Source organism: Colletotrichum karsti, assembly GCF_011947395.1.
Source record: "Colletotrichum karsti strain CkLH20 chromosome Unknown Scaffold26, whole genome shotgun sequence".
NCBI lineage: Eukaryota > Fungi > Ascomycota > Sordariomycetes > Glomerellales > Glomerellaceae > Colletotrichum > Colletotrichum karsti.
The window spans coordinates 185,778-210,352 of NW_024065926.1; the positions used below are offsets into that span (position 1 = coordinate 185,778).

Genomic DNA, 24,575 nt, shown 5'->3' on the forward strand with positions numbered 1-24,575 from the left:
GGGCGGGGTGGTGGTGGTGGTGTGGGAGTACGGACCCCCGATTGCGGGCCCGGCAAGCCAATCCGGCAAGCTCATCAACCAGCAACCCCTCACGAGGCCGTCGATCCTCGAGCTCTCTCTCCGCTTCATTATATCCCTACATTACACAACTCGACATGAACATTTTGTGGTGGTATTTTGACCAGCTCGCTTCCTCTCAGGTTCTCAGACCTGAAGACCATCACCTTTACTACTCTCGACTTCCGAGCGACTGCCATCACCTGGCTCGGCTCCTCCTTTATTAGATGGAGGCGAACGAAAAGCAACAAGTCAACTATGGTCAGGAAGAAGAGCCAGCCCTTGAAAAATGGAACGGGACCCGGGTAAACACGTTTCGCTACCTCGCCACTCTGTACAGCTTCATCGTCATGGGAATGAACGACGGAGCTATTGGCGTGAGTTGCCTTCCCCTGCTCAAACTAAGGAATTGGCTGACCCCTCCACAGGCTTTACTTCCATATGTACGTGTTCGGAAACCAGGAGACTCTCCGGACGGCTTGATTAACACGGCCTAGATCGAAACGTATTATGACATTTCGTACACGATCGTGTCCCTGCTATTCCTGGCACCTTTTGTCGGGTACATCGTGGCCGCATTATCAAACAACTTCATCCACAACTCGCTAGGTCAGCGCGGCATCGCCATCATCGGGCCAATCGGCAGAACGCTCGGTTTCCTTCCGCTAGCACTGCACCCGCCGTATCCCGTCCTACCTTTCGCCCTACTGGTGGCTGGGTATGGAAACGGGCTCGAGGACAGCGGCTGGAACGCCTGGATTGGCAACATGCAGAACTCCAACGAGCTTCTCGGTTTCCTCCACGGCGCTTATGGTCTCGGAGCAACAGTCGGCCCCCTGATTGCGTCGGCGATGGTCACGAAGGCAGACCTGGAATGGTATACCTTCTACTATGTGATGACCGCGATGACGGGCTTCACCTTCATCCTCACGGCGACGGCGTTTTGGGGAGCCACGGGACAGGTGCACCGAGACAAGCATCCTTCGTCGACGGACGGCACGGACCGCACATCGATAATGACGGTGATCCGCAAACCAATCACATGGCTGCTGTCGTTCTACCTTCTCGCGTACGTCGGGGTAGAGGTCGCTCTGGGCGGTTGGATTGTGACTTTCATGCTGCGGGTACGGCATGCGGAGCCGTTTCTCGCAGGTATCACGACGGTGTTATTCTGGCTCGGCCTCACGTTAGGACGTCTCGTCTTGGGGTTCGTCACCGGCCGGGCCGGAGAGAAGAGGGCCATTGCAGTTTATGTACTCCTCTCCATCGTCTTGCAGCTGCTGTACTGGCTCGTGCCCAGTTTCGTTGCGTCGGTCATCTTCGTCATGCTTCTCGGATTCTTCCTCGGACCGCTGTTCCCCGCGGCCATCGTTGCTGCCGCAAAGCTTCTACCCAGCGACAACCACGTCAGTGTCATTGGATTCGCAGCAGCGTTTGGTGGTGCTGGAGGCGCCATCATACCTTTCGGGATCGGAGCGATAGCAAACAGCCGAGGGGTTTGGGTCCTTCAGCCTATTGCCCTCGCAGTTTTGATCGTCCTTCTCATCTTGTGGGTGTGCTTTCCGGGTGGCTACAGGAAAGGCGGGTTGGAGGAAGCGAGAAGGAACAAAGAGCCCATTGGCAATGATTTTCGGGACGTCTTCCATACGGCAAAGAGGGCGGTGACATCAGGATAGATGAACGAATGCTTGGATTTCCAGTTTATGAAGGGATGTATCTTATTGATGATGTCCTCGCTCATTATCTTTCGCTAGGTAGAAGCGAAAACAACCAAAGCCAACAATGAGATCAAGCTTTTGAGATGAGGAGTATGGCTCATATGAGATTTCACTGAGAACCTGATGAAATCTCAAGAGTGAGTGAGACACTTTGTGGTTCCTTCCCTACCTTGGTAGCTTTTGTGGCAAATTACGCTAAACAGACAGCCACACTTTCACCTTTCACTTTGGAGAGGTCCTCATCCGGTTCAATTGCGCGCCTCCAACGTTCCTGCCCAAATCTCACTGATTGGAGTCTTGAGAAGGAATTGACATGAGGCAGTCGCGTTGCGGAATAAACTCCGACGCGCCTTCCGCAACTTTCCTTCAACGTCCTCCGACCTGACTTCCTCGCTTCCCAAGACACAACACCCGACTTGCCGACCGATCTCCCACTCTCTTCTCTCTCTCTCCAGTATCTGATTAAGGCAAACGCGCCGTCAATCTTGTCGACCGCATCATCATCAATCAGTTACCGGCGTCATTCTCTTCTTTTCATCCCGATCGCAGTGCACCCAATCAGGAATCATCAGGTCCCTGATTCACCACAGTCGGCCGTGTCGATGTATCACCGCTAGCCGGAGCAATCACACAGTTCACCCCTCAAAAGTCGACGTTCGCTTGTCGGCCGGCTACCTGTCGTCGACTCTCCTTGACAGAAACATCGCGATACCAGGCATCGTCAGCCACCATATTTTAACCACGTCGCCGATCTGTTACTGGCTTTGGACGGAGTCGCCTGTCCCACATCGCCTCGCACAATGTCTTTTGGTATCAAGTTCGACATACCAAACTCCGCTCGATTTTTCACGCCGTTTCTGAGACTGCCTCCCGAGATCAGGCACCAGATCTGGGAGGCCGCCGTTCTCCAGCCTGGGATGCATTGGCTCCGTCTCCACAGTCAAGCCGAACCGTTATATCCCCCGGGGCACGTTGCACTTGCCAACGTTGCCGAGGACGACAGCGACAACGATGCTTTACCAAGCTTCTCCCACGAAAGAGTCCCGCTAAGGCTCAGGAAGGCTACTTTGGAGCCTCGATATCCAACCCCGCAAGCCGACATATCGAACTACGTTTCTGTCAACCGAACAGTGAGCATTCTTTCTGCCACGTGCAGCGAGTCTCGCAACGTAATGAAACGCCTTACGAACCTGCCGGGGGTTGTAAAGTTCAAGAATGGCCGTGTCATCTCTTTTGCTCCCGCAAACGACGTCGTCTGCTTGGAGTATTTGACACCAACCCTATTCAAAACAGGGGGTCGCTTGAAGCTGCCCATTCGCTGCAAGGAACTGGCCAAAATTCGTCGAGTTGCTGTCACTTACTGTCATCAGTGGGATCCGGACAGCAATACCTACCTCTGTTCACACTGCGGAAACTACCACTCCACTTCTAGAAGGAGGGTCCATCCCGTCCACCTCTATGAATTTATTGCTCGACACCTTCCAAACCTCGAGGCTTTCTACCTTGTCGACTACTTGATCCTGCGCAAGCCTCGACCTGTCGAGTCTGAGGACTGCGAGATGATGGACGTGGACACAGAAATGGGTAAGTCGATCGGTCATGAAGGATTCCAAAGCACATCACTGACAAGTAACAGTGGTGGCGCAGAAGCCCTGGCCGTCCACATGTCCCGACAAGAGCAGGGCAAGATCAGGTAATCCGAACCTTCATATTAGAAGCCCCCCTTTTTCAAGCTGACAAATATGACAGAAATAGACCCTCGGATATACAGGAGTGCGGACAGGGTATTTGTCGAAGCAAATCCGGATGACTGGACAGTCAAATCTTCAGTCTTCGACACCATATCATGGGTCCGTAAACGATTTGTCCAATACGCCACCAAGAGCAAGCTCAGCACCCACAAGCGGCCAAAATCCGTCAAGTTTGGCGTTCTGGCTTGCGAATGGGTTTACGATAGAGAAGAGATTTCGATGACGAACCCGTACTCGACCGCGAAGACGTCCCAAAGCAAAAGACGAAAGTTATCGCGCCCGAACGATGCTAGCCGGGGTAGAATCCCACTGCCGAGTGGTGCGACAATTAGGCCAGCAATGGAGGCCGAGACGCTTCCGACTCCGCCTCTACCAGTGCCCTGGGGAACTCAAGCTTCCTTCATCTTTGGACAGAATATGCACTACGACTTTGATTTCAGCAGCGCACCGTCCACGGACGTGTAAGAAGGGAGGCAGGCGAGACGCGACATCGACGTTGAGTCTGCTAGCGAGGGTTGGGATAGTGGGGGTGTCCTTTTGCTTTTCCTACCATGTGTATAACATCCATTGGCGCACCACAACGACATGACACGAGTAACGAATCCCTAGAAAAACACCAAGTAGTAATGCTGATACATAATGGAAAAGCACTCGGGACCCATGTGAAAGAAGTCTGGGTCAACGAAAGGACAGTATCTGCCAGGGGTTCTCCCAGGATTTTGAGAGGTGACTGATCGGGTTACGGAGCTTCAATTCATCGTCATGGGCCATCGTCTCTGCTGATTGCTTTTCACAGGTTCTTCAGCCCAACACACGTCAGTCTTTTGATCTGCAGATTCGCCGCAGGACAGCTTCATTGCTGCATGACGTCATCGGCTGACGTGCACATATCGGCGTTACTTTCTCAACAGTCCTAGAAGTCTTGTTTTCGGTCAGCTGTCTCGTTGTCTAACTTGCAGACGAGGAGACGACAGAGCGATGAGAGAGGTCGGAGTTCCAGCATTTCAGCCAAATGCTGCCATACCAAAGACGAGCCTGGGGCGGGTATTTTGGTTGGCCTTAGTTAGGCACGCTGACGCCGATCTGCCCTGAGTTAGGGTGGGTTGGGTGCCATGGGCCCCTTGCACAGCCGAACGGCTGCGTTCAGGGTCCCGCCATGATCAGAGTGTATGGCAGATTGGCTGCATTGGATGGGAATCTCAGGAATTCCCGTCCTTTTGGAAGCGTACTTTGGCTGACTTGCTTACTTGCTCATAGCAGATTAATATACCGATTTCTAACCTTGGTTGTGGCCCATGACTTGATCTCGAGTATTCTCTTCCTGTGAGACAAGAACACAGGTGCACGCCGGACCTCATCCACCGACCAACGGATCCTCTAATTCAGAGGCAATAGCAACGAGCAGAAAACCAGACCCGAGCCGCCTACGTCATGTTCCCCTCGATTGACTGATGCTTGACGAACCCATCAGACACGATGAACGGGGCAGTGAGGCCAGCTTACGGGGGCCAATCGCTCTCATGTTGGCGCGAGTTGGCGAATGCCCAGGGGTCCATCACGGTCTGGACCTTTCTCACTCCCCAAGGCTGGTTGCCTAACACCCATCCACGACCCCAGGGTCCGTTTTCCTCGCGGACGCAGCTCCGTTTTCTCCTGCGAAATAGCCGTGACGTCACGCACTGAAGTTTTCCCGCATCTCCGGGCGCGGTAAAGTCCAGAAGGGCCGAGATCTAGATGGGTCTTTAGTCTCACTCGGCCGGCAGGGGCAGCTAGGGTTTGCAGTGCCCATATGCAGCGAGCCGGAGCCAGTTCCGCAAACACGTCGCCGTGGTTGCTCAATCAGGGTTCAATGCCAGGGGTTCGAGTCAGCTGTTGCGACGCACATTGCATCGCCATATTCTTACATCCTGTGTAGGAAATCGAGCTGTTCTAGGCCCCTTCAAAATTGCAGATCGCCAACAGGTTCCCACAGTTGAAGGAACGGGTGACTGCTTTACCCGCCCGCCGACGCCTTGCCGGAGTGAAGTCAGACGGTTCTGTAGGTTATGTTTATCGATTTTGCCATGTTCAACAGTCCGCGACCCGTTCACAGGCTCGAAGAATCTTTCCGATGGATAGTTGACATGGCTTCCACGACAATGGTCTGGAACGAGACATCACGTCACCGGCCTTATTGTCTATGCAATTCGCAACCCATATCAACACTTCTGGCCGTTGGCGGATGCGTTTTATTAGCCCAGGCTCCCTCCGCAGATCGAGTTGGGTGTGGTGTTCCACGAGATCTCCCCCAGGGAAGCGTGGGGTTGCTTCCGATGACGAGCTTTAAGAACAAAGCTCACCCCGTCTCTAGTTGGCTCGATCCTCGGGAGTAATTACATTCATGCCCATCATACCTCCCATTGAGATTACGTCTTCGAGGCTCTTGACTTTACACCGCGCGAGCTTTTCCTGTTCTCCGTCTGACTCGGCAATCAGTGGAAACCCATCCGCAAGAGGCCCACTTATCCCGATTCACCGGATGCCACCCGTACTCGGTGTGGCATTCGGCCGGGCTTTCAGCCGAGCATTGAACATGCCGACCTCATCCACCGCTGCGGTCCAGGGTTCCAAGCAAACGTACGTACATATGGGTGATCTCTTCATTTCCCAGTTTTGCGCCGCAATGAGGACACTATTTTCCACCGCTAACATGGAACCTCTCGCCTCACAGTAACACCGGGACAAACCCCACAACACCGCCCCTCGCCCCGACGCGGCCCACAGAGCGTCCCACAATTCCCGTTCCTTCCGTCCCGGGGTACTCCATTGGCCGCTTCCTGAGCTCACCGGGTGCTTCCGAAAGTCATATCTGCCCGCCGCGGCTCGTCGCATCAGCTGCATCGGCACCAATGGAGGATGCAGAAGAGGCAGGTCGCATCCGAATGGCTGGAATCCTGGCAGACATGGGATTTCCATTAGCCAGTTGACAGATATTGAGGTGGGAAACTGTACCTGCCAAGGGATTCCGGTCGCAGTTTGAGTGGCTTACTTGCTTGCCAATAACATTGAATAATTCATCGCATTTCTCGCAATATGTCCACCTGTCGCATGCTGTGCTGCAGTCGCAAACTCATCTGTTACTTTCAAGGAAATGACGGAGTTGTTGTCCTGATGACGTCGGCCTGACCATGTTAAGAAGCTCCTCACCTGCGTACCTGCGCGAAGCACTGCGCGAATTTTGAGACTGGATGATGTTCACGGTGGAGTTTCGCTTTCCTGGAAGGAAGCCTCCGGTCTGCAGGTGCCGCGTGACCCATCAAGACTCATGTCATCGGCAACAGCTCTCTGTTTCCTGGATGACGCCCGAGAAAGAGTCATCAGCTCAGTCGCCAGCCACGATGAATGCGAATCGTCACTCGTCATTATCGTTTCTTCTTTTTGCCCCGAAGAAACGCCCACCCGCCGTCCCCATCTACACCGAAAACCCGGAGGCGAATCGCCGGACCTCTCCTCCTCTGGCTCCGAGAAAACCCTTTGCAAAAACCGCCGCCGCCATGACAACACTCATATTGGGGACCCGGTGGGCATGTGATGCTTGTTCCTGCAGAAGCAGCAGCACGGACGGCCTTGACATTTGATGTTTCGCCGCCAAGCAATCTCGGTGCAGACCGAGCCCTTTCTCTCTCGTCCCCCCTTGCAGGATTTTCCCTAGAGGTTGGCCTCCCGGAGGCGGTTGGTTAGTTGGCGGGCACACGGGCCGCTAGTTCGCGCGGTCAGAGGAAAAAAGAGACGCGGGCAGTCTTTTCGTCGTCCTTAGTCTGGTGATCCTGAACACGCACTGGCACTTGGTCCAGCTCTGAGCGTGGCGAGACTCAACAGCTGCAATCCCGTTGGCGAATCTCCTACGAGGGACAAACCTCTCGGCTCAAAATATCCATGTTGCCCCTCTCATATTCAAACGCGGGGTGCAGGCCGCAGAGAAAATGTCTGGATATCCCGCCTCGTCCTGTGCCAAGCTTTCTTGCATCAGCTTTGAGCACACTCCTGTTTGGGGCTTTTCAACGTCACAAACGTACATACTATTGCCTCTATGCAATCACTCAGCCACGGCTTGCGAGGCATCTGATGGTTCCGAGGATGGTGACGTTTGCATTTGCGGAAGCTGGTAACTGTACTGCGAAAGAACCAGGCGCATGGAACTGCCCACTTTCTTGCGTTGCTACCCGCGATCCCAGCCAAGGACTTGAGATGGCTGGAAGCTTGGGGCAGAGGGATCTCGAACCTTGGATGAACTCGCCGCTTCTCATGCGTGTGCCTGTTCCTGGCCCCAGCTTGAATATTTCCCGACGGCATAAACCCGTGTCTGAGTCCCCTCAACTTTGCCCAAATAACTGGCCAGTGGGTGGTGATACTGGGGTAGAGAGGACGATGGTTGTGCTCAGCCTAACCTCACTCTAGTTCCACATTACGAGGGTAACGGATGGTGAGCACGGGAGCTTCGTTTAGAGACCGGCCATCCGCTCGTAAGGCCTTCACGTTTAAATGGAGGCTCCGAGATTTGACAAATTGGTGGCACGAAGCTAGAACTTTGGTCGAATCGTCTTCAGGGTTGGCGCTTAAGGTGTGGCGTCCACGCAGGACTTCTCATTCGCAGTTGCCAAGGTGACGAATGACCAATTCGCGTGATGTTCAATGTCACGATTAGTGATGTATACAAGAACTGTACACTGCCATAATGCATCTCGTTCCCAACAAAGGGTGCCGCCGACCTGGTGCTATATCGTATGCACCTCGCGATTATCGGTTTCGCGACAACTTGCGACAATACGCGATGATTTCTCTTGTCGGACTCAATGATGCAAAGCCCTGTTCACACTGCTGTACCGTAGTATGTATTCAAGCACAGCCTGTTTTTGTTTCTGAGGGGTTCAGACTAGCCTAGAGCAGCGAAGGCCATGCCGCCACTGTCTTCCATCTCCCAACGGTTGCCACAGATCTAGAGAAAGCCCTTGGATCACTAAATCAGCAACGGTAAGACGGCATTCGGCGTGGCACAGGCTATGGGACTCAAAATAGCCGAGTGATACATGGGCCTTTTAACGGACGATGGGGAACCTCAGCATTCAAACGAGGTGCAAAGAACCAACAACTCGCTCTCCCGCGCACGGTCCGGTCCTCCGGCCGGAGGTGAAACACGACAGTTTACTACGGGGAGATCGTCGGTACAATGAGGGAGGCCCGAGAGCCGCATGGAGGACATCCAGGATCAATTTGGAGGTTGGAAAAGAGGAGGGGCGGGCTTCAGTTAGCGCCATGCCCATCTAAGGCTCGCCGCTCCCGCCTGAGCTTAGCAAAAGTAATGCCGAGGGAGAGTGGTGGCCCAACCCTCTCGTTACCACGAGAGACCGAATGTTTGGAGGCAAGGGAGGGTGGCCATGAACAGAGTTGACCGTTGGCAGCTGTCCGGCGTCATTTCCCGCAACCTTGGAGCGGAAAGGTTCGCTCTAGGAGCAGGATGTGAACTGAACTAGAAGCGGTCGCGGCTACCGACACGCAATCTGTGCCTTCGCTGGTCAGATATTCTCCATGGTAACGGAGCATCCTTCCCAACCCTTGAAATATCGCGTTCCTTTTTTTTAAACATGCAGGATCCCGATGTGGAACTTACATCGACTATGGTAATAGAGACTACACCAGACGTTACCATGAAGTACTGCGGCAAAATCGGCCCCTGGAGAGGATAGATGTGGGATGAGAAATACGGCCACCAAGGAAATTTCTCGCAAAGACCTGCCGTGCGCCGAGTCAACCTGTATCTCATTTCATTCTTCATACACTGGATGGATGAAGAAGCCCAATCGCCTCGCCGTGTGTACATCTGAGATAGACTACCGGGGCACACTAAGAACAAGGTTTGAGCAACGGCACTAGTGTATACCGATTCACGTGGGAAAACAGAGGCAGCAAGCACGGGTGTCAGTCGAAAGAGGCGTTTCACGATGTTATGCTTCGACGTATGCTGCCTTCGACCTGCAGGGCTCTTTGGCCACCCTGCGATGCGCTGCGCGCTGCGCCTAGAACACGACAGAGGTACGTTCACTCTGATCAGGAACGAGCCACTATTCTCCCTTGGGCTGACAAAGTCGGGATACCGATAGCGTCACTGAGCACACGGGTATGAGGCTTGGACTGCTCGGGGACTCTGCAATGCAGCTTGGCAATGCCCACCACAGCCCTGCTCGTGGCCGAATGGCCGTCTCTCTCCAGTCCATCTCCCTTCCTGCTTCCATCAGTGCCACTCTTCGTCTTGTCATGGCACAAGCTGCCGGTTGTTTCGACGCCTAGGGGCCTACCGTGTGATGCCGAAGCGGATCTCCGGGTCAGCACCGAGGGAGCAATACCGTTCACGCAGGGCATGAATGGTTGACTCCAAGACATAAATATCCTATCACGATCCCGTCTCTTACATCTCTCTCTCTCACCTCATCGGATCATCATCTTCCAGCTTCACTTCGCTTTCGACAGCTAGTCTCTCGCCCTTTTACAACTCTTAGCAGCCTCGGCTCATTGTAACGCTCGCTCAGCTCTCTCTCAACTTTTCGACTACCAACTTCTCTATCTCATCAACAACCCCCCCAACCTTCAAAATGCAGTACAAGGTTCTTGCCCTCTCCGCCGCCGTCGCGGTTGTCAACGCCGACCTCCGCCTCAACACCAACGACATCCCCAACGACTGCACTGCTGTCTGCCGTCCCATCCGTGACCTTGGCAACATCTGCACTGTCAACTTCATCCCCGGCCAGACCAACAACAACAGCGATCAGCTTCAGGATGAGCTCGACGCTCAGTGTGTCTGCACCAACACCTCCTTCGATGTCAAGAACCTCGCTGCCGAGTGCGCCAGCTGCATGAGCCAGAAGGTTGCCAGCGACCAGCAGCGCAGCCTCGAGGGTGAGTTCTCCGGTTCTTGTCAACAATCTCATCGCCTCTAACCACAGGATTACAGGTATCAACAGCATCATGAACCAGTGTGGCTTCCAGTCCACTTCCTACGCCTCTTCTGCTACCTCCGCTGCCAACACCATCATCGTCTTGGCCACCCGTCTGACTGCCAGCTCTCAGCTGACCACCACCATCGGCGGCGGTGCCACTCCCGCTCCTACCTCCGAGCGCAGCAGCCGCACCACCGACCGTGCCATCACCACCACCTTCCTGACCTCCAACGGCGGTGGCTTCCCTTCCATCGCTACCTCCACCATCGGTGGTGGCCGCGAGACTGGCTCCCCCAACGCCGCCGCCGGTGTTGTTGCCCCTGGCAGCAACAGCGTCCTCGGCGCTGCTGGTCTTGCCGTTGCTGGCGCTTTCGCCCTCGGCGCCTTCATGCTTTAAATGACTTGCCTGGCTGGATCTTTGCCACAAGCGTTTGAAAATACATATTGCATGAATGGATGATTTGCGAAGAATAGTGCGCTGCGATACACCCGGTAAATGTGGAGGATGGTTAATGACACGGTAGTTTGTATTTCTTCATGATGTAACGGTTGTGTTTTGGTGGAGTATGTAGGAAAGCGTCACTCCTTTGGTATTTGGATCTGGCTTGCAACGTGTATACTATATCTTTGTCTCGCTTAGGTTAATTATTATTGGATAGACGCTGTACTCAACTTTATCTTGAAGACGATTGTGATATGCTCATTGTTGTGAATAAATCTCAATGATAATATTTCAGTTTCTCACTCTGGTTAAATCCTCCCAAGCTTTCCCAGTGCTTACACTTTCCCTCCGGCCCGGATTCCCACTGCCACCTCTGAGGCAGTCTCCTCATCCTCTTTCCGACCGGTGACGTGGACAAGTGTTTCTGACAGATCAATCTTCTGGAAACTCCTCATTGGAACCTTCATGTCAAAAAGCATGTCGATTTCCTCTAATGTGCGGCCCTTGCACTCCGGAACGCAGAGGTAGACAAATATGAGAGACAGAAACGCTATACTGCCGAAGATCAGACCAACCTTGGATCCCAAATTAGCATACGGCGGGTTTAGCAGATACGGCATTGAGAACGCGATCGTGAACTGCATCGCAATGTTGAAGACACTGGCAGTACGGTACGTAATGTCACGAAGACGCATGCTCGGTATCTCGGCTGAGAGAACGTGCGATGTGGGTGCCCATCCCAGGGTGAAGCCAGCAGTCATCACGACCATCATCGCGACGATGGCGGATTTTACGGGGACGCTCGGGTTTGAAGTCAGTCCGAGGCCTCCCATGGCGAAAAGCCCGGCCATCTGAATCGATCCGCCGAAGAAGATGACATTCCTGCGTTGCAGATGCTCGCGTCAGCCAATCGGTCATAGAAATGTCTGAGAGAATCCCTGCGGGGATGAAGAAACTTTACCTTCGTCCCATCTTATCGAGGAGGACCATGGAGCCCAGACACATGAAGATGTTGATGACCGAAGTAATTATCGTGACCGTAAACGGGTTGATGAATCCCAATTGTTTGACGAAGATGGCGCCGTAGACACTGGCAAAGATTGAACCGGTCGCCTGCAGAAAGAAGTTGACGCCCATGACTGACAAGGTACGCTTCGTCGTCTGCTTTCCTCGAAACATGTCCTTGAAAGTGCCCTTCTCTACTTCGCGGTCGATGCCGGCGCGAATATGTTCCATTTCTTCGGTGATTTGGGTTTCTGTGAATTTGCCTCGACGGAGACGGGTGAGCGCGACTAAGGCTTCTTCGTTCCGGCCTTGCATGGCGAGCCAGCGTGGCGACTGCAGATAACACTGGTTAGCTAGTAGTACAGCATCAAGCCATCAAACCAGAAGAGACTTACTTCGGGAACGAACCAGATCCCGGCAATAACGATGATGGGCACGATGTAGAACAGACCATACGGAATCAAGTACGCTGCTGAAGAGTTCAGACTGCCAGTGCCTCGCGCGACAGCATTAACAACCAACCCGCCCATCTAATATTGTCAGAACGTGATTAATCTCGGACAACCACAGCTGGAAACCTACCGCAAGACTCAACTGATATGTACCAACAACAAACCCGCGAGCGCGCTGTGGTGTGATCTCTGATTGGAAAATTGGCACGACACTTAATTCCATTCCGATGTAGATGTAGGCGAGAATGCGAGCTGCCAGGATTTGATCTCGGTTCTTGGAAGTCATGATGACAGTTGTTGCAATGCACGACCAAACACTCATGGAGAACATGCACATTCTTCTGCCGTATCGTTTGCTGACAGAGCTTCCGATCAGAATTCCTGCATCCTGTCAGTCTCCTTCAGCCTAGACGTCTTCGAGGATATGGTACCAATTCCGAAGCCAATGTAAGGCAAACCTGCAAAGAGCGACAGCCACCAGCTTTCGAGATAGTATATGTTCTTTGTGGGGTTGTACCACCCAAATTGTCTTTCGAATGCGTTCATCGCCTGAGTTGTGTTGAACCCCTGCTGATCGAAACCAAAGTTGAACTGCGAGACCGCAATCAGCATGATCGTGGAAAACAAAGTCTTGTTGAAAGACTGTCTGAGACTGAGATGGCCGAACATGATTGTCGAGTCTGGTGCCGTTGTTGTTGATCTAGTTGTCTACCGGCTCACGCAACTCTTACCCTCGAGAAGCAGTTGGCCGAGCTAGCTTTATACCGATCATCCTGGTGAGTTCACTTCTTGCAAGCTGCCGGGTTTCAATTGCGCCATTGGGACTCGAATTGACGATTTGCCGGTCGCCGACATTGAGAAACTTGGTTCCCGGAGAAGTTGACCCAGCTTCGTGGTGCAGAGTCGCGACTGGGTACGCAAAGCATCCCGCCCTCGTGATGGATCTGCGTCTCCACTAGTGTCTGCATCATTTCTTGGCCTAAACCTAATACCGAATAGCGGCTTATTTTGTAGACATGTCTCCCCGTTCTTCCCCGTTGCCGCACATTCTCTTCAGTCAATTTCTGTCTTTGTTAGAGACACAGCATTGCCGCTTGCGTAAAACAACGAAAGAAGGCATTGAATAACCTTGAAAGAAAAACAATCATAAGCATAGGACTCCCCACGGGCAGGTTCCCGAGAGTCAGGTTGATGATGGAAATCAGTTCTGGCTTGGGGTGTTTTGCTGGGCGCACTGTCTCACATTCTTCTCGCTGATTCCCAACATGATCGAGTTGAAGAAAACTTCCCTGGTAATTTTTTTTAGTCAATCACGGCATTCCATCGTGACAGCCATGACACTTGCCGACTGTGCGACCGGTTACAATCCCTTAGTCTCCCCGCCCTCGGATCTCGGCGGATGTCGATCCTGGGGTAGACACGGCCAGCGGTGCGGTCGTCGACGGGGAAGCACGGGGAGAAAACATGTTATTTTCCCGTTGTTTGGAAACGGTTCCCGCAGGATCCATTTGATTGCAGTTTCAGCCCCTCAAAAACAGGATAATGAATCCCAGATGAGATCTAGTAGAGATTGCGTCAACTTAAAAAGTCATTGCGACATCTTCTGGTGCCTTCATGTCCCTGCTGCTTCGCTGACCTCGTCTATCTTGTGTCTACCCCGTAGAAAAGTTTTAAGGCCAGCTGTCTGACTTCTCATTGTACCCCCCAACTTGAAGTCGATCAATTCTCAACATGTCAAACAAGCGGCCGAATTTCTTGGTTATCGTGGCCGATGACCTCGGTTTCTCTGATGTCGGTCCCTACGGCGGCGAAATCCACACACCTGTGCTTGAGAAACTGGCGAAGGACGGCATTCGCATGACCAATTTTCATACTGCTTCAGCATGCTCACCTACTCGATCCATGCTATTCTCCGGAACAGACAATCACATCGCAGGGCTTGGTATGTCACTATTGTCATTCATCCAGAAGAACGTGATACTAACCCACCGCTGAAGGTCAGATGGCTGAACACATGTCACGTTTTGGAGACTTCTTTAAGAATAAGCCCGGTTACGAGGGTTATTTGAACTGGAGAGTTGCTGCTCTGTCAGAGATTCTCCAAGACAACGGGTATTTGACTATCATGTCAGGAAAATGGTGAGGATAACATCAACTCAAAGCACGCGTAACAATGAATACTGAAGGAAATAATTGGACAGGCATCTCGGTTTATCGAAGGAATTGGCACCATGCAGTCGCGGCTTCACGAAAAGCTTTTCTTTCTTACCAGGATCCGGAAATCATCACGCCTATGAGCCTCAGCTCGATGATGATGAATTTCAGATCCCATGTCTCAACACGGAGGGGCACTGGATGGATGGTGACAAGTTCATCAATCACAGGACTGAATTACCGGAGGACTTTTACTCAACTCGTTATTTCACTGACCGAATGATCAAGTTCTTAGAAGAGCGAGATGACAAGGAGAAGGAAGAGCCTTTCTTTGCTTACCTGCCCTTCACTGCCCCTCACTGGCCGCTGCAAGCGCCGAGAGAGGTTGTCGAGAAATATGGTACGTGCCAACTGGTTTCTTCAAGGACTGATGGCTAACACAACCTAGCTGGGAAATATGACGACGGTCCAGATGCTCTGACCCAGCGTCGGTTGCAACGACTTGTAGAGCTTGGCCTCGTTGATAAAGGTATCGAGCATGCTCCTCCCACGGGGGTCCTCGGCAAAGAGTGGAACGACTTGACGGACTCTGAACGAAAGGAGTCGGCAAGGAAGATGGAAGTCTTCGCTGCCATGGTTGAACTGATCGACGAGAACATCGGTCGGGTGATTGAATACCTCAAGTCAACCGGCGAGCTGGACAATACTTTCGTTCTCTTCATGTCCGACAACGGCGCTGAAGGGGCTGCCCTAGAAGCGATTCCTGTGAGACTACCATGAACTGGGTTCCAGCCATCAAATAGCGCCATTAACGTTGACTTCAGATGATGGGCGGGGAGACGACATTTGCGGGTGTAATACAGAAATATTACGACAACAGCCTGAACAATGTTGGAGAGAAGTCTTCATTCGCTTGGTATGGTACGTAAAATCAATATCGTTTCGCATTATACCGGGTGGTTGCCTAACAAAACAACAGGAGCTCGATGGGCTTGTGCAGCGACGGCACCATCTAGAGGATCCAAGTGCTGGATTACTGAGGGTGGGATTCGGTGTCCATGTCTCATCAGATATCCCCCTTTTCAGGCGAAACAGGAGGCCATTACGCACCGCTTCACGACGGTTATGGACATCCTACCCACAATCCTCGAAATGGCACAAATCCAACATCCCGGTACCTCGTTCAGAGGGCGCGAGGTAGTGGTTCCCCGTGGGAAATCCTGGGTCTTCCACCTCTCGTCCTCGGACTACTCCGCAGTCGACTCAACCGTGCACGGAGAAGACGTGCATGTCCATGGCTGGGAACTTTTTGGTCTTCGGGCCATCCGCGAAGGAAAGTGGAAGGCTGTCTGGCTCAACAAACCCAGGGGAAAAGACGACTGGGAACTGTATGATGTGGAGAAGGACCCGGCCGAGATGAACGACGTGTCAGAAAAAGAGCCCGAAGTGATGCGAAGGCTCGTCAATCACTGGGAACGATACTATGCCGAGACAGGGATGACCCAGACACCAGAGTTCCCCATTACCAAGGCTTAGCACATGTCTAAACATCAGACGGCTGCGTTCAGATGACGGGCGGGTTGTGGGGGGTTTGTCCCTTTTCAGCAAAACTCGCCCGTAGTTGCGTATGTTTGGTCAATGTGGAAGCGGGATGCGAGCGTACTAGGCGGAGAGAGTGGACATGAAATAGGTCTCGCAACTAGAGAAAGACGTTTTCTACCATTTCCTTGAGAGAAGAAGTCAATCTTGAACCTTTGAACTACGCGTTTATTAGTGAGGCTTTGGAGACATCGCGTACCTCACCAGCTCATAATTGAAACGACACAGAGCATAGAGAAAAACGTAGGCCAGGCTTAATACCAGTTAGGAGAGATTGAAAGCGCCCGACAAGTCGCGAAACAAGAGCTGACATGCAAATTGAAGTAATATTCTTCCCAACATTCGATATTTGATATGCCCATGAAGTTGTCTGCGCCGTCAATCCCGAGATGTAGACCTTATTGGTGCCGTGAGAAAGAAGGCCACCCCAACGCCCAGACTCCCATAACAATGATGTTCTGGCCCATTTGATACGGGCGGGATTCCGTAACTGTCTCAGCAAACCCACTGCAAGCAAGATTGTTCCGGCGCAGTGCACACGCCACAGGACGAGTTGCAGCATGTTGTACCAACAGGGCAGACCACGCTGCCACAGGTCTGAGAGTCTTCAGCTACCGTGCCGTTGGCTTGACAAGCGACGGGCTTTTCGAGATGAAAGTCGAAAACTTTGCAGTACGAGTTTTCCGGACAAGTGACGCCGGAGCATCGGTCTTGCGAAGGGGCGTCTGCGTTGCCGGAAGCTTGCGGGGCCGGGGCGGCGGCGGCCCCGACAGCGGCCAGAGCGATGAGGAATGAGTGGAAGTAGACCATTTTGATCAGTGGTTTGCTTTAGGAAAAAGAATGAATGGAATGATTGACTGAGTTGGACAGCTTAAAAAGGGAGCGAATGAACGACTGGAGTTGGGTGCCTCATCTCAACTCGTGGGATCAGTAAGACGGGAGAGCGTCGACCTTTATGGCCTCAACAGAGCTTTGTAAGTCATTGAGTTTGAAGCGATTCAAGTCAAGTGCCACTTGGCTGTTTGAAAGTAATTAATGGCGTCGCCGTTGGCGTCCCCAATAATACCGCGAGGATGGGCTAACCTTAAACCAACGTGAACGGCGGACTCTCGGACGGCCGATCTTAGATGGGGAACAGACCTCCTCTGCCTGGAGTCATGTGTAATCAAAGTGCGGGATGTTCGGACGAAAATGATCAGCGCGACTTGGCATGTTTTCAGAACAATGATGGTCTTCAATTAGCTTCTGGCCAATTAATAGATTCATGCCTCAGGGGCTCTTTTATAGTTTTAACATCTTGTCAATTCCCTATTATTTCCTCCGCTAATTAGCTAATTGTCGTTAAGCGTCGATCCTACTAGTTTCTGTTACTGCGGCCCTCCTTGTTCCAGTCTCTGTGTGGAGTCCGTCGGCCAGCCAAGCCACCCCCCCATCTGCTCCTTTTTGCATCGCACATCTTCTTGATCGTTTACTGGGGAACGGTCGGCAACTCAGGAATCTTGGTCTCAGCAGGAAGGATGCTAAGAGACTGAGTGGTAAGAGGGAGTTCGATAGTCGCGCGAGGAACGATGTCGACGGACTTGGAAAGGGCCGGGACCAAGGTAGTCAAAGGAAGTTCGAGCGTATCGCGAGGAAGGAGTTCAATAGGCTTGGAAAGGGTTGGGACCAAGGTGGTGAGAGGGAGTTCGATGGTGTCGCGAGCGAGAAGATCAATAGGCTTAGAAAGGGTTGGAACTAAGGTCGTGAAAGAGAGCTCAATGGTGTCGCGAGCGAGAAGATCAACAGGCTTGGAAAGAACCGGGACCAGAGTGGTGAGAGGAAGTTCGATGGTGTCGCGAGCCAGAAGCTCGACAGGCTTGGAAAGGGTCGGGACCAAGGTGGTGAGAGGGAGTTCGATGGTGTTGCGAGCGAGAAGGTCAACAGGCTTGGAAAGGGTCGGGACCAAGGTCGTAAGAGGGAGTTCGATAGTGTCGCGAGCAAGGATGTCAAGAGACTTGCTAACAGAAAGGACCGGGACCAAGGTGGTGAGAGGGAGTTCGATGGTGTTGCGAGCGAGGAGGTCAACAGGCTTGGAAAGAACTGGGACCAGAGTGGTGAGAGGGAGTTCGATAGTGTCGCGAGCAAGGATGTCAAGAGACTTGCTGACAGAAAGGACCGGGATCAAAGTAGTGAGAGGGAGTTCGAGAGTCGCGCGACCAAGGACAGGCGCACCGGGAATCGGGACGGTGACGGTGAAGGGGAGAACGTTGACGCCAGCGCCAATGGCGACACCGGTGCTAAGAACGTTGGGAACGGGGAGGTCGCGGGCAGCCTTGACGGAGAGGCCTGCAGATGCGACACTGCCCAACACAGAGAGTGCAGAGCTGACGATAGGGAGATCGACGGTAACACTGGGAAGCTCGGCTCCAGGGACCAAAGCGTCGCGACGAACTTCAGGGCTGGCGAGCTTGTTCAAGACGGCGATAACGGTGTTGAGAGCAGCCATGTCGACAGTCGTGCTGGCAGCTTCAACCTTGATAGGGGATTCGACAAGCGGGTTGCGCGGCAACAACGAAGCCTTGACTTCTCCCAGAACAGAGACGACGGAGCTGACTGCAGCAAACTTGTCGTCGCGGGGAAGAGCGGCCTTGACATCGCCCAAGACGGAGACAATCGAAGTGACTGCAGGTAGAGCGACAACAACATCGCGAGCCTCGGGCTGGGTGGCTGAAGTTGTGACAAGAGCGCCCAACATGGAGAGAACGCTGCTCAGAGCCGGGAGATCAACAGCAGGGCTCGCAACCTCTGCTGGGAGTTTGATGTTGCGGCGGGGCAACTTTGGAACTCCGGGGTTGATGTCCGCGACAGACGGAATGGTGACAGAGACAGCGGGAATACTAGCCGAGAATTGCTTGACGCTAACAGTAGGGAGCGGACCTCTCGGGGCATCGATCTGAGCGGCATCAATCGGAAGTGCGGTCTCCCGCGGTTGCAGCTCAGGCACAACAATGCCAGGGACCGCCACAGGAGTGCTGAAGGAGACGGCGATGCTCTCAGTGTTGAGCTGAACAGGAAGTCCAGTAGGAGCAATGACACGCGGTACTTTGATGTCCTTCACCGAGGCTTGGACAGGCTCTGGCTTGAAGCTGATAGGAGACACGGTTGGGGCCTCCGGCTTGATCTGAGGAATCTCAGGGAGAGCGGGAGGATCGGCGGACGGGACCTTTGGGAGGTTGAAGTTGGGCGGCTCGAAGCTAGGAAGATTGGCGGCGGGCGGGTTCGGGAGTTCGCCCAAAGCCGCCTCGCGGCGGAGCTGGGTGCCGGCGGCCGGCAGGATGCTCGAGGTGAGTGCGTCGGCCGAGACATGAATAGGCCCGGCAGAGACGTCGAGCTTGGGAAGTTCCACAGCCGCTGGGGCGGCTGCAGCGCCAAGGGCCAAGGCAAGGGCGGTGAAGCTGCGAATCGGAGACATCTTGATGATATTTGAAGGGGAGTGAAGATATTAAAGGAGGAGTTGATTAAGATTAAGTGAGGAGGAAGTAAGTAAGATGATTAGGTATTAATTAAGAGATTAGATTAAGAGCTGGATTGAAGACCTGAGCTGTGTTGTTGCTGGTGAAGAATAGGTTCTGAAGATGGAATACGACATGAGTTATATATTCAGCTCTTCATCAGCTCTTCCGTGATATCGACATGTTCTCTTTGAACAACATCTCCATCGCCGAATGCAGTCACTGTCTCGAACTGAGCTTGACGTGATCACAACTTCAGAACCGCAGCGTTGTTCTACTGCCGACTGACATGGCTGAAGCTGAAAGCTTGACTGTCTTTGAGCCTAAAAACAGGTCTTCCCGGACGGCCGGGCCTGGTCGTAAAGATGGCTGGCAGCCCGGACGGGAGGAGCCCGCCACGGTCACACAAAGCCGTTAGCCTGGTAGCCAACTCACCAATCTAGAGCTTGCATGTGAGACATTGCTTCCATTCGTTTTCTACAGCCCGGCGGTAAAGCCCGTTAGTGCATGGCGAGGCTCATTCCAGTGGCTTGGGTATGACGGAAGTGAAGAGCCATGGTTGCATGCAGCCATCTGAGCATTGCAGGTATCTCGGATTCTGATATCAGAAGAATGGCAGATTTCACCATGGGAAATATCTTCAACATCTCAAAGCCCAGTATCAGAAAGATTTTGATGACACCGAGTGATGGGGGTTTAGTTGTCTCGTCGACTTGTTGTGGTGTGAGGCATGCTTGCCTGTTCGCAGGCTGTCACGCGCAGTTGCACGTTGCGAGAACGTGAATTTGAACGTGGCAAGAATCATCTGGAATGCCGATCACTCAGGAGAAAACTGTTTGGCTTGCCGTCCTTTGGGAGTCAACGAAGATCTTCAGGACGTTCAACCATATCCGTCAACTTAGATCCTAGCTAAGCCCGCGGCTGCGCCTCTCATGCGCTACTGACTGAGACAAGATGACCTAGATTAACCTAGCCTTAGATCACGCCTTAGACAGTGTCCAAGGGAGGTTTCTCCTCTGCCCAACTCCACGCATCGGGGTTTCCCGCTGTCAGGACCAGAAGATACCGTTCCCAGTAACCCGCCATGGGTTCCTCTGGCAAGACCTTTGCATGAGACACAATTCCAAACTGCTTGTCAGAGAGTAACCACTTCCATTGGCCTTGGTTGTTCCCAACCGAATAGAGTTTTCGGCCGTACTCTCCCGTCCCAAGATCCAACTTCCTGGGTCTGAAGTCTTTGATCTGATTGAGTTCCGCGGCACTAAGCCTAGTCCCGCGCCTTAGCTTCCAGAGCTCACTGCCGCCCGCCGCCCGAGTAAGGGGCTTACAGCCCCAAGTCTCCATATCGTCCATAGCAAAGTCTTGACAGGCTAGGCGAACTTGAACGCTACTGCGAATACGCTCGTTGTATTCAGCAGAAGCTGGCCGGTCTCCTCGTTCATGTCTTAGTCAGTACGTGTGAAGGTCCCAGGGTTTCGGACTGTGGTTCCACCTAAGCTCTGCATGGAAGTCATGGGGTTACGCATTGAGCCTAGTCCCCACGGACAAGCACCTTTCCAGAGCTTTCTTCATTGCCGGCCGGGTGTGACTTATTGTTATCGCTTTCAGCTTTCAGACGTACCCCGATTGGAGCTGGATGTTTTGACGGAGCAGATCTCGGAGTTGGCCCACGGCACATGCGGTTTGGGGGAGAGCCATGTTATCCAAGAGCCCCGAGAAACAAGAGAGTACGTGTGACCGACAGGGTATCGCAGACCTTGACTGAAGATGTCCTCCATACGACCTGGGTTGAATTAAACGCCCATCGTGAAGATCTGGTCACAAATCCCTGGAAAAGTCATCTTGAGCCGCATCTCATACATACCAAGTACTCAGTCAGAAGCGTACAAGCCAGAGAAACTTTTGCTATTTGCTGATCATGCCAAAGGTCTCCTACGGCTCCATGACTGCCGGAGAAACAAACTTGCCTGAGATTCGTCTTATTGCTGTCTGTTCTCTCCCAAATGTTTGGTCTAAGCGCGTATTCTGGTTCATCGAGAGCGACAGCGTGAAAAACATTGTCTACGTGACATGAAGGTCAGCCAGTATGCGTGGAAATAAGAGAACATGAGGCACCTTATTGGTAGGATGACCCTCGAAGGCCAATGACCGGCGCAGGAGGGATGCCTAGCGTACCGACAGTATCCCACATGCCAATCGCTTTGATCCTAAACTCTGTCTCTCCATCTTCATATGTATGTCTGGTGTATCCATTTTGATCCGGTCGTCAGAAGTTGGAAATCAATGAGGAAAGAGTCTACCAAACCTTGGTGAGTCACTTCTCGTACTGACCTTTGCGATTGCGCTCCCAGTGACGCTTTGCTTCGCCATTTTCTCCCTTGTAAGGCTTGTAAGGAAATACATCGGGGTTCATGTAAAGCGCCAGATCGCGATTTGCATCATTCATGCGCTCCAGTCAGCAGTACCACTTCTGCCTAGCAAGTCAGTGACACGGAAAGACTAGACGCTTGGGACGTAGTTGCGTAAACTATGGAGATGAGTATGATATTGAAGCAGTTAAACTCATATGCGAGTCTGATAGATCTCATACAAACCTGACAGAACGCACTGCGTCATAATTTCGAGGCTGGACCTCCTACGGAAACCAGCGGAACATTTGCGAGAGCCCGGTCTCCTGTCGAACCTTCCATGAGCTTATTGACCGGCTTCTGGTCTTTCTCTAAAGATCTCCATCGCCATGCATTTACCGCCGGTCTGTTCAACTCCTTGCCCTCTATGATATCCACTACCCAACCTCCGATATTGGGCAGGTATTTGAACGCATGTCCACTGCCTGCCGTGGCCACCATCAGTCCGTTTTGTCCCAGAACCTGGTCAATGATGAAATGGTTGTCGAACGAATCAGTGTACCAACATAGCCTTGTCATCCACACCTCGATGCCGGCCAGCTCCGGGAGATATCTGTCCACAAAGGCCCTGATTACCTTGAGGGCTTGAGAAGGAACCTTGCGGATCTGTTCGTCTTCAGTCCATCGCGTCACAGGGACACTGCGTTCTCGACCGTCCGGTTGAATCTTTGGATTGGTGTACTTGGTTCCCCGGTACCCAATCTTGAGAACGCCGTTGTCATCGACAGGAAAACCGTAGAGTCCATATTCTGCACCGTCGCCGATCTTGAATGACCATGCTGGGAAGTTTGAAGAGGCGAAGCGTTGGTGAAGATGCTTCGGTAGCTTGAAAAGCGCAACGGACCCAGCAGTTGTCTCCGCAAAGCCGTCTAGAGATGGTATGAGACTTGGGGTCCAACCACCACATGCGACAATAGTCAGGGCGGCCTCGTGAGATTTACCATCAGCAGTACGGATTCCAGATATCTGAGAGTTCGGGGTTTCGATCAAGGATACAACCTTTCCAGCAAGTGGTTCTAGAATGGCTCGAACCCCCAAGCGTTTAGCTTTGTGTAGTGCAAAACGACATGCCTTGTCGGCTAAGGTTATACCCCCAGTTGAATCCAGAACTCCCAGCAGTTTCTTGGAGAATGGCTGCATCATCGAGGCCAGACCCCTTTCGGCCGCCATCCGCAAGTGATCCGGGTTATCATTGACAAGTTGCGTATCCTGATAACCAGCCCTATGCATGGTCTCAATCGTGGACTTCTCAAATTCAGGCAATACGGCATCGTCGGTGCACGACAAATCGCCATTGTTGATCCAGAGATCGTCATCGGTGTTCATGCCCGGAGGCACGGCATCTCCACCGCGTCGAAGCTCGCGTGTCCAGGCATTCCAACCTTTGATAGCTTCGAAACTGAGGTCTTGATAGATTTTCTGGGTGCCATAGGCTGATCGAATGATCTTATTGATATCTGGCACGAGTCCGTTAGCTAGCAAACCGCCAGGCAGACCCTCCGCAGCTTACCAGCAGAGGCAGCATCGCAACCGTTAAAGTAAGAATAAAGTGTCTCTTCGTACGGCTGTTTGTCGAAAATGGTGACGTTCTCGTAACCACGCTCTGCCAGGTGAATCGCAGTGGAAAGTCCGAATATGCCAGCGCCGACGACAATGATCGTGTCGGTTTTAGAAGGCGGTACTGAGATTGAGGCCATTGCGAATTCTATGTTGAGAGGCTTGCAGTTGGAAGCAATCATAAACAGAACACGATAGAAGGCAGCGTAGTGACATCTCCTCGGGCCCAAGAGACAACTTAGAGAAACAGGGACCGGTCTTATCAGTTCGACGTGATGTACAAATGTCCCGGTTCAATAAATGTTACTCAATCCAATGACACATGTGATTTAGCATATCGTATCAAACTGGGTATATTCACCCCGCTAGGATCCATCATAGCGATGAATCTCAACTTGAAAAATGAGAACTACGCTTGAGAACCTCGTGAGTTGCTTGCGGTTCGGTGGGTTTCCCGCTGCGGAATGGGAACTGGTCGGCCTGTAGGATCGGAAATTACCCCGGCAAAGACCGATGCACGAGATCTTCAGACGGAATTCCGATTGGACAGTCGCGAGTATGTGGAGGTATTTGACTCGCGATCTCACTGGAACTGGGTTGCCGATCCACGAATCGGAAGTCATGCTCGGGTACACCCGATGTCGAGCATCCAGATCAATTGTCCAGCGAGACCAGGCCTTCTCTCTTTAGCAACGCAGCAGACCATGTTTTCTAACAAGCTGAATTAGTAGATCCGATTGCAGTGGTATCCCAGCTGGCCGACGGCGATCTGTGCTCATATCCGTCTCGTTATCATGGAAATGACATATCAATATTTGGCGTCCCTGCTACCCCGCGCCCCGCTGGTTCCTCCTAACTAACATACCTCAGTTAACTCGTCTCCAACACTTGGCTTGACTAGGTATCGCAACCCATTCACGTTTATTAACTCGTTTTCCTTTATCGAAATACTGAAATATCGTCTTGATTG

General features: G+C 52.6%; 7 protein-coding genes across 7 annotated transcripts; 4 read left to right on the top strand and 3 right to left on the bottom strand.

Annotated features, from left to right (window-relative positions):
* Nucleotides 1-284: 284 nt before the first annotated feature.
* Nucleotides 285-1,733, top strand: CkaCkLH20_07995 (major facilitator superfamily transporter; the record flags this gene model as incomplete). Its single annotated transcript, XM_038890710.1, has 3 exons — nucleotides 285-434; nucleotides 486-500; nucleotides 555-1,733. The coding sequence occupies 3 exons, from the start codon at nucleotides 285-287 to the stop codon at nucleotides 1,731-1,733; spliced, it is 1,344 nt and encodes a 447-aa protein (XP_038743893.1).
* An 842-nt stretch (nucleotides 1,734-2,575) lies between these two features.
* CkaCkLH20_07996 (uncharacterized protein) lies at nucleotides 2,576-3,991 on the top strand (the record flags this gene model as incomplete). Its single annotated transcript, XM_038890711.1, has 3 exons — nucleotides 2,576-3,359; nucleotides 3,412-3,468; nucleotides 3,525-3,991. 3 exons carry the CDS (start codon nucleotides 2,576-2,578, stop codon nucleotides 3,989-3,991), a joined length of 1,308 nt encoding a protein of 435 aa, XP_038743894.1.
* Nucleotides 3,992-10,152: 6,161 nt separating this feature from the next.
* Nucleotides 10,153-10,894, top strand: CkaCkLH20_07997 (Protein CAP22; the record flags this gene model as incomplete). Its single annotated transcript, XM_038890712.1, has 2 exons — nucleotides 10,153-10,456; nucleotides 10,512-10,894. 2 exons carry the CDS (start codon nucleotides 10,153-10,155, stop codon nucleotides 10,892-10,894), a joined length of 687 nt encoding a protein of 228 aa, XP_038743895.1.
* A 380-nt stretch (nucleotides 10,895-11,274) lies between these two features.
* On the bottom strand, nucleotides 11,275-13,065 carry CkaCkLH20_07998 (vegetative cell wall protein gp1; the record flags this gene model as incomplete). The annotated part of the gene is made up of 5 exons (XM_038890713.1): nucleotides 11,275-11,821; nucleotides 11,901-12,277; nucleotides 12,340-12,474; nucleotides 12,527-12,777; nucleotides 12,828-13,065. 5 exons carry the CDS (start codon nucleotides 13,063-13,065, stop codon nucleotides 11,275-11,277), a joined length of 1,548 nt encoding a protein of 515 aa, XP_038743896.1.
* A 1,062-nt stretch (nucleotides 13,066-14,127) lies between these two features.
* Nucleotides 14,128-16,086, top strand: CkaCkLH20_07999 (arylsulfatase; the record flags this gene model as incomplete). The annotated part of the gene is made up of 6 exons (XM_038890714.1): nucleotides 14,128-14,338; nucleotides 14,394-14,535; nucleotides 14,598-14,950; nucleotides 14,999-15,315; nucleotides 15,375-15,471; nucleotides 15,530-16,086. 6 exons carry the CDS (start codon nucleotides 14,128-14,130, stop codon nucleotides 16,084-16,086), a joined length of 1,677 nt encoding a protein of 558 aa, XP_038743897.1.
* Nucleotides 16,087-17,617: 1,531 nt separating this feature from the next.
* CkaCkLH20_08000 (uncharacterized protein) lies at nucleotides 17,618-19,600 on the bottom strand (the record flags this gene model as incomplete). The annotated part of the gene is made up of 1 exon (XM_038890715.1): nucleotides 17,618-19,600. One exon carries the CDS (start codon nucleotides 19,598-19,600, stop codon nucleotides 17,618-17,620), a length of 1,983 nt encoding a protein of 660 aa, XP_038743898.1.
* A 2,354-nt stretch (nucleotides 19,601-21,954) lies between these two features.
* Nucleotides 21,955-23,745, bottom strand: CkaCkLH20_08001 (uncharacterized protein; the record flags this gene model as incomplete). Its single annotated transcript, XM_038890716.1, has 3 exons — nucleotides 21,955-22,089; nucleotides 22,388-23,505; nucleotides 23,559-23,745. 3 exons carry the CDS (start codon nucleotides 23,743-23,745, stop codon nucleotides 21,955-21,957), a joined length of 1,440 nt encoding a protein of 479 aa, XP_038743899.1.
* Between the last annotated feature and the right edge of the window lie 830 nt (nucleotides 23,746-24,575).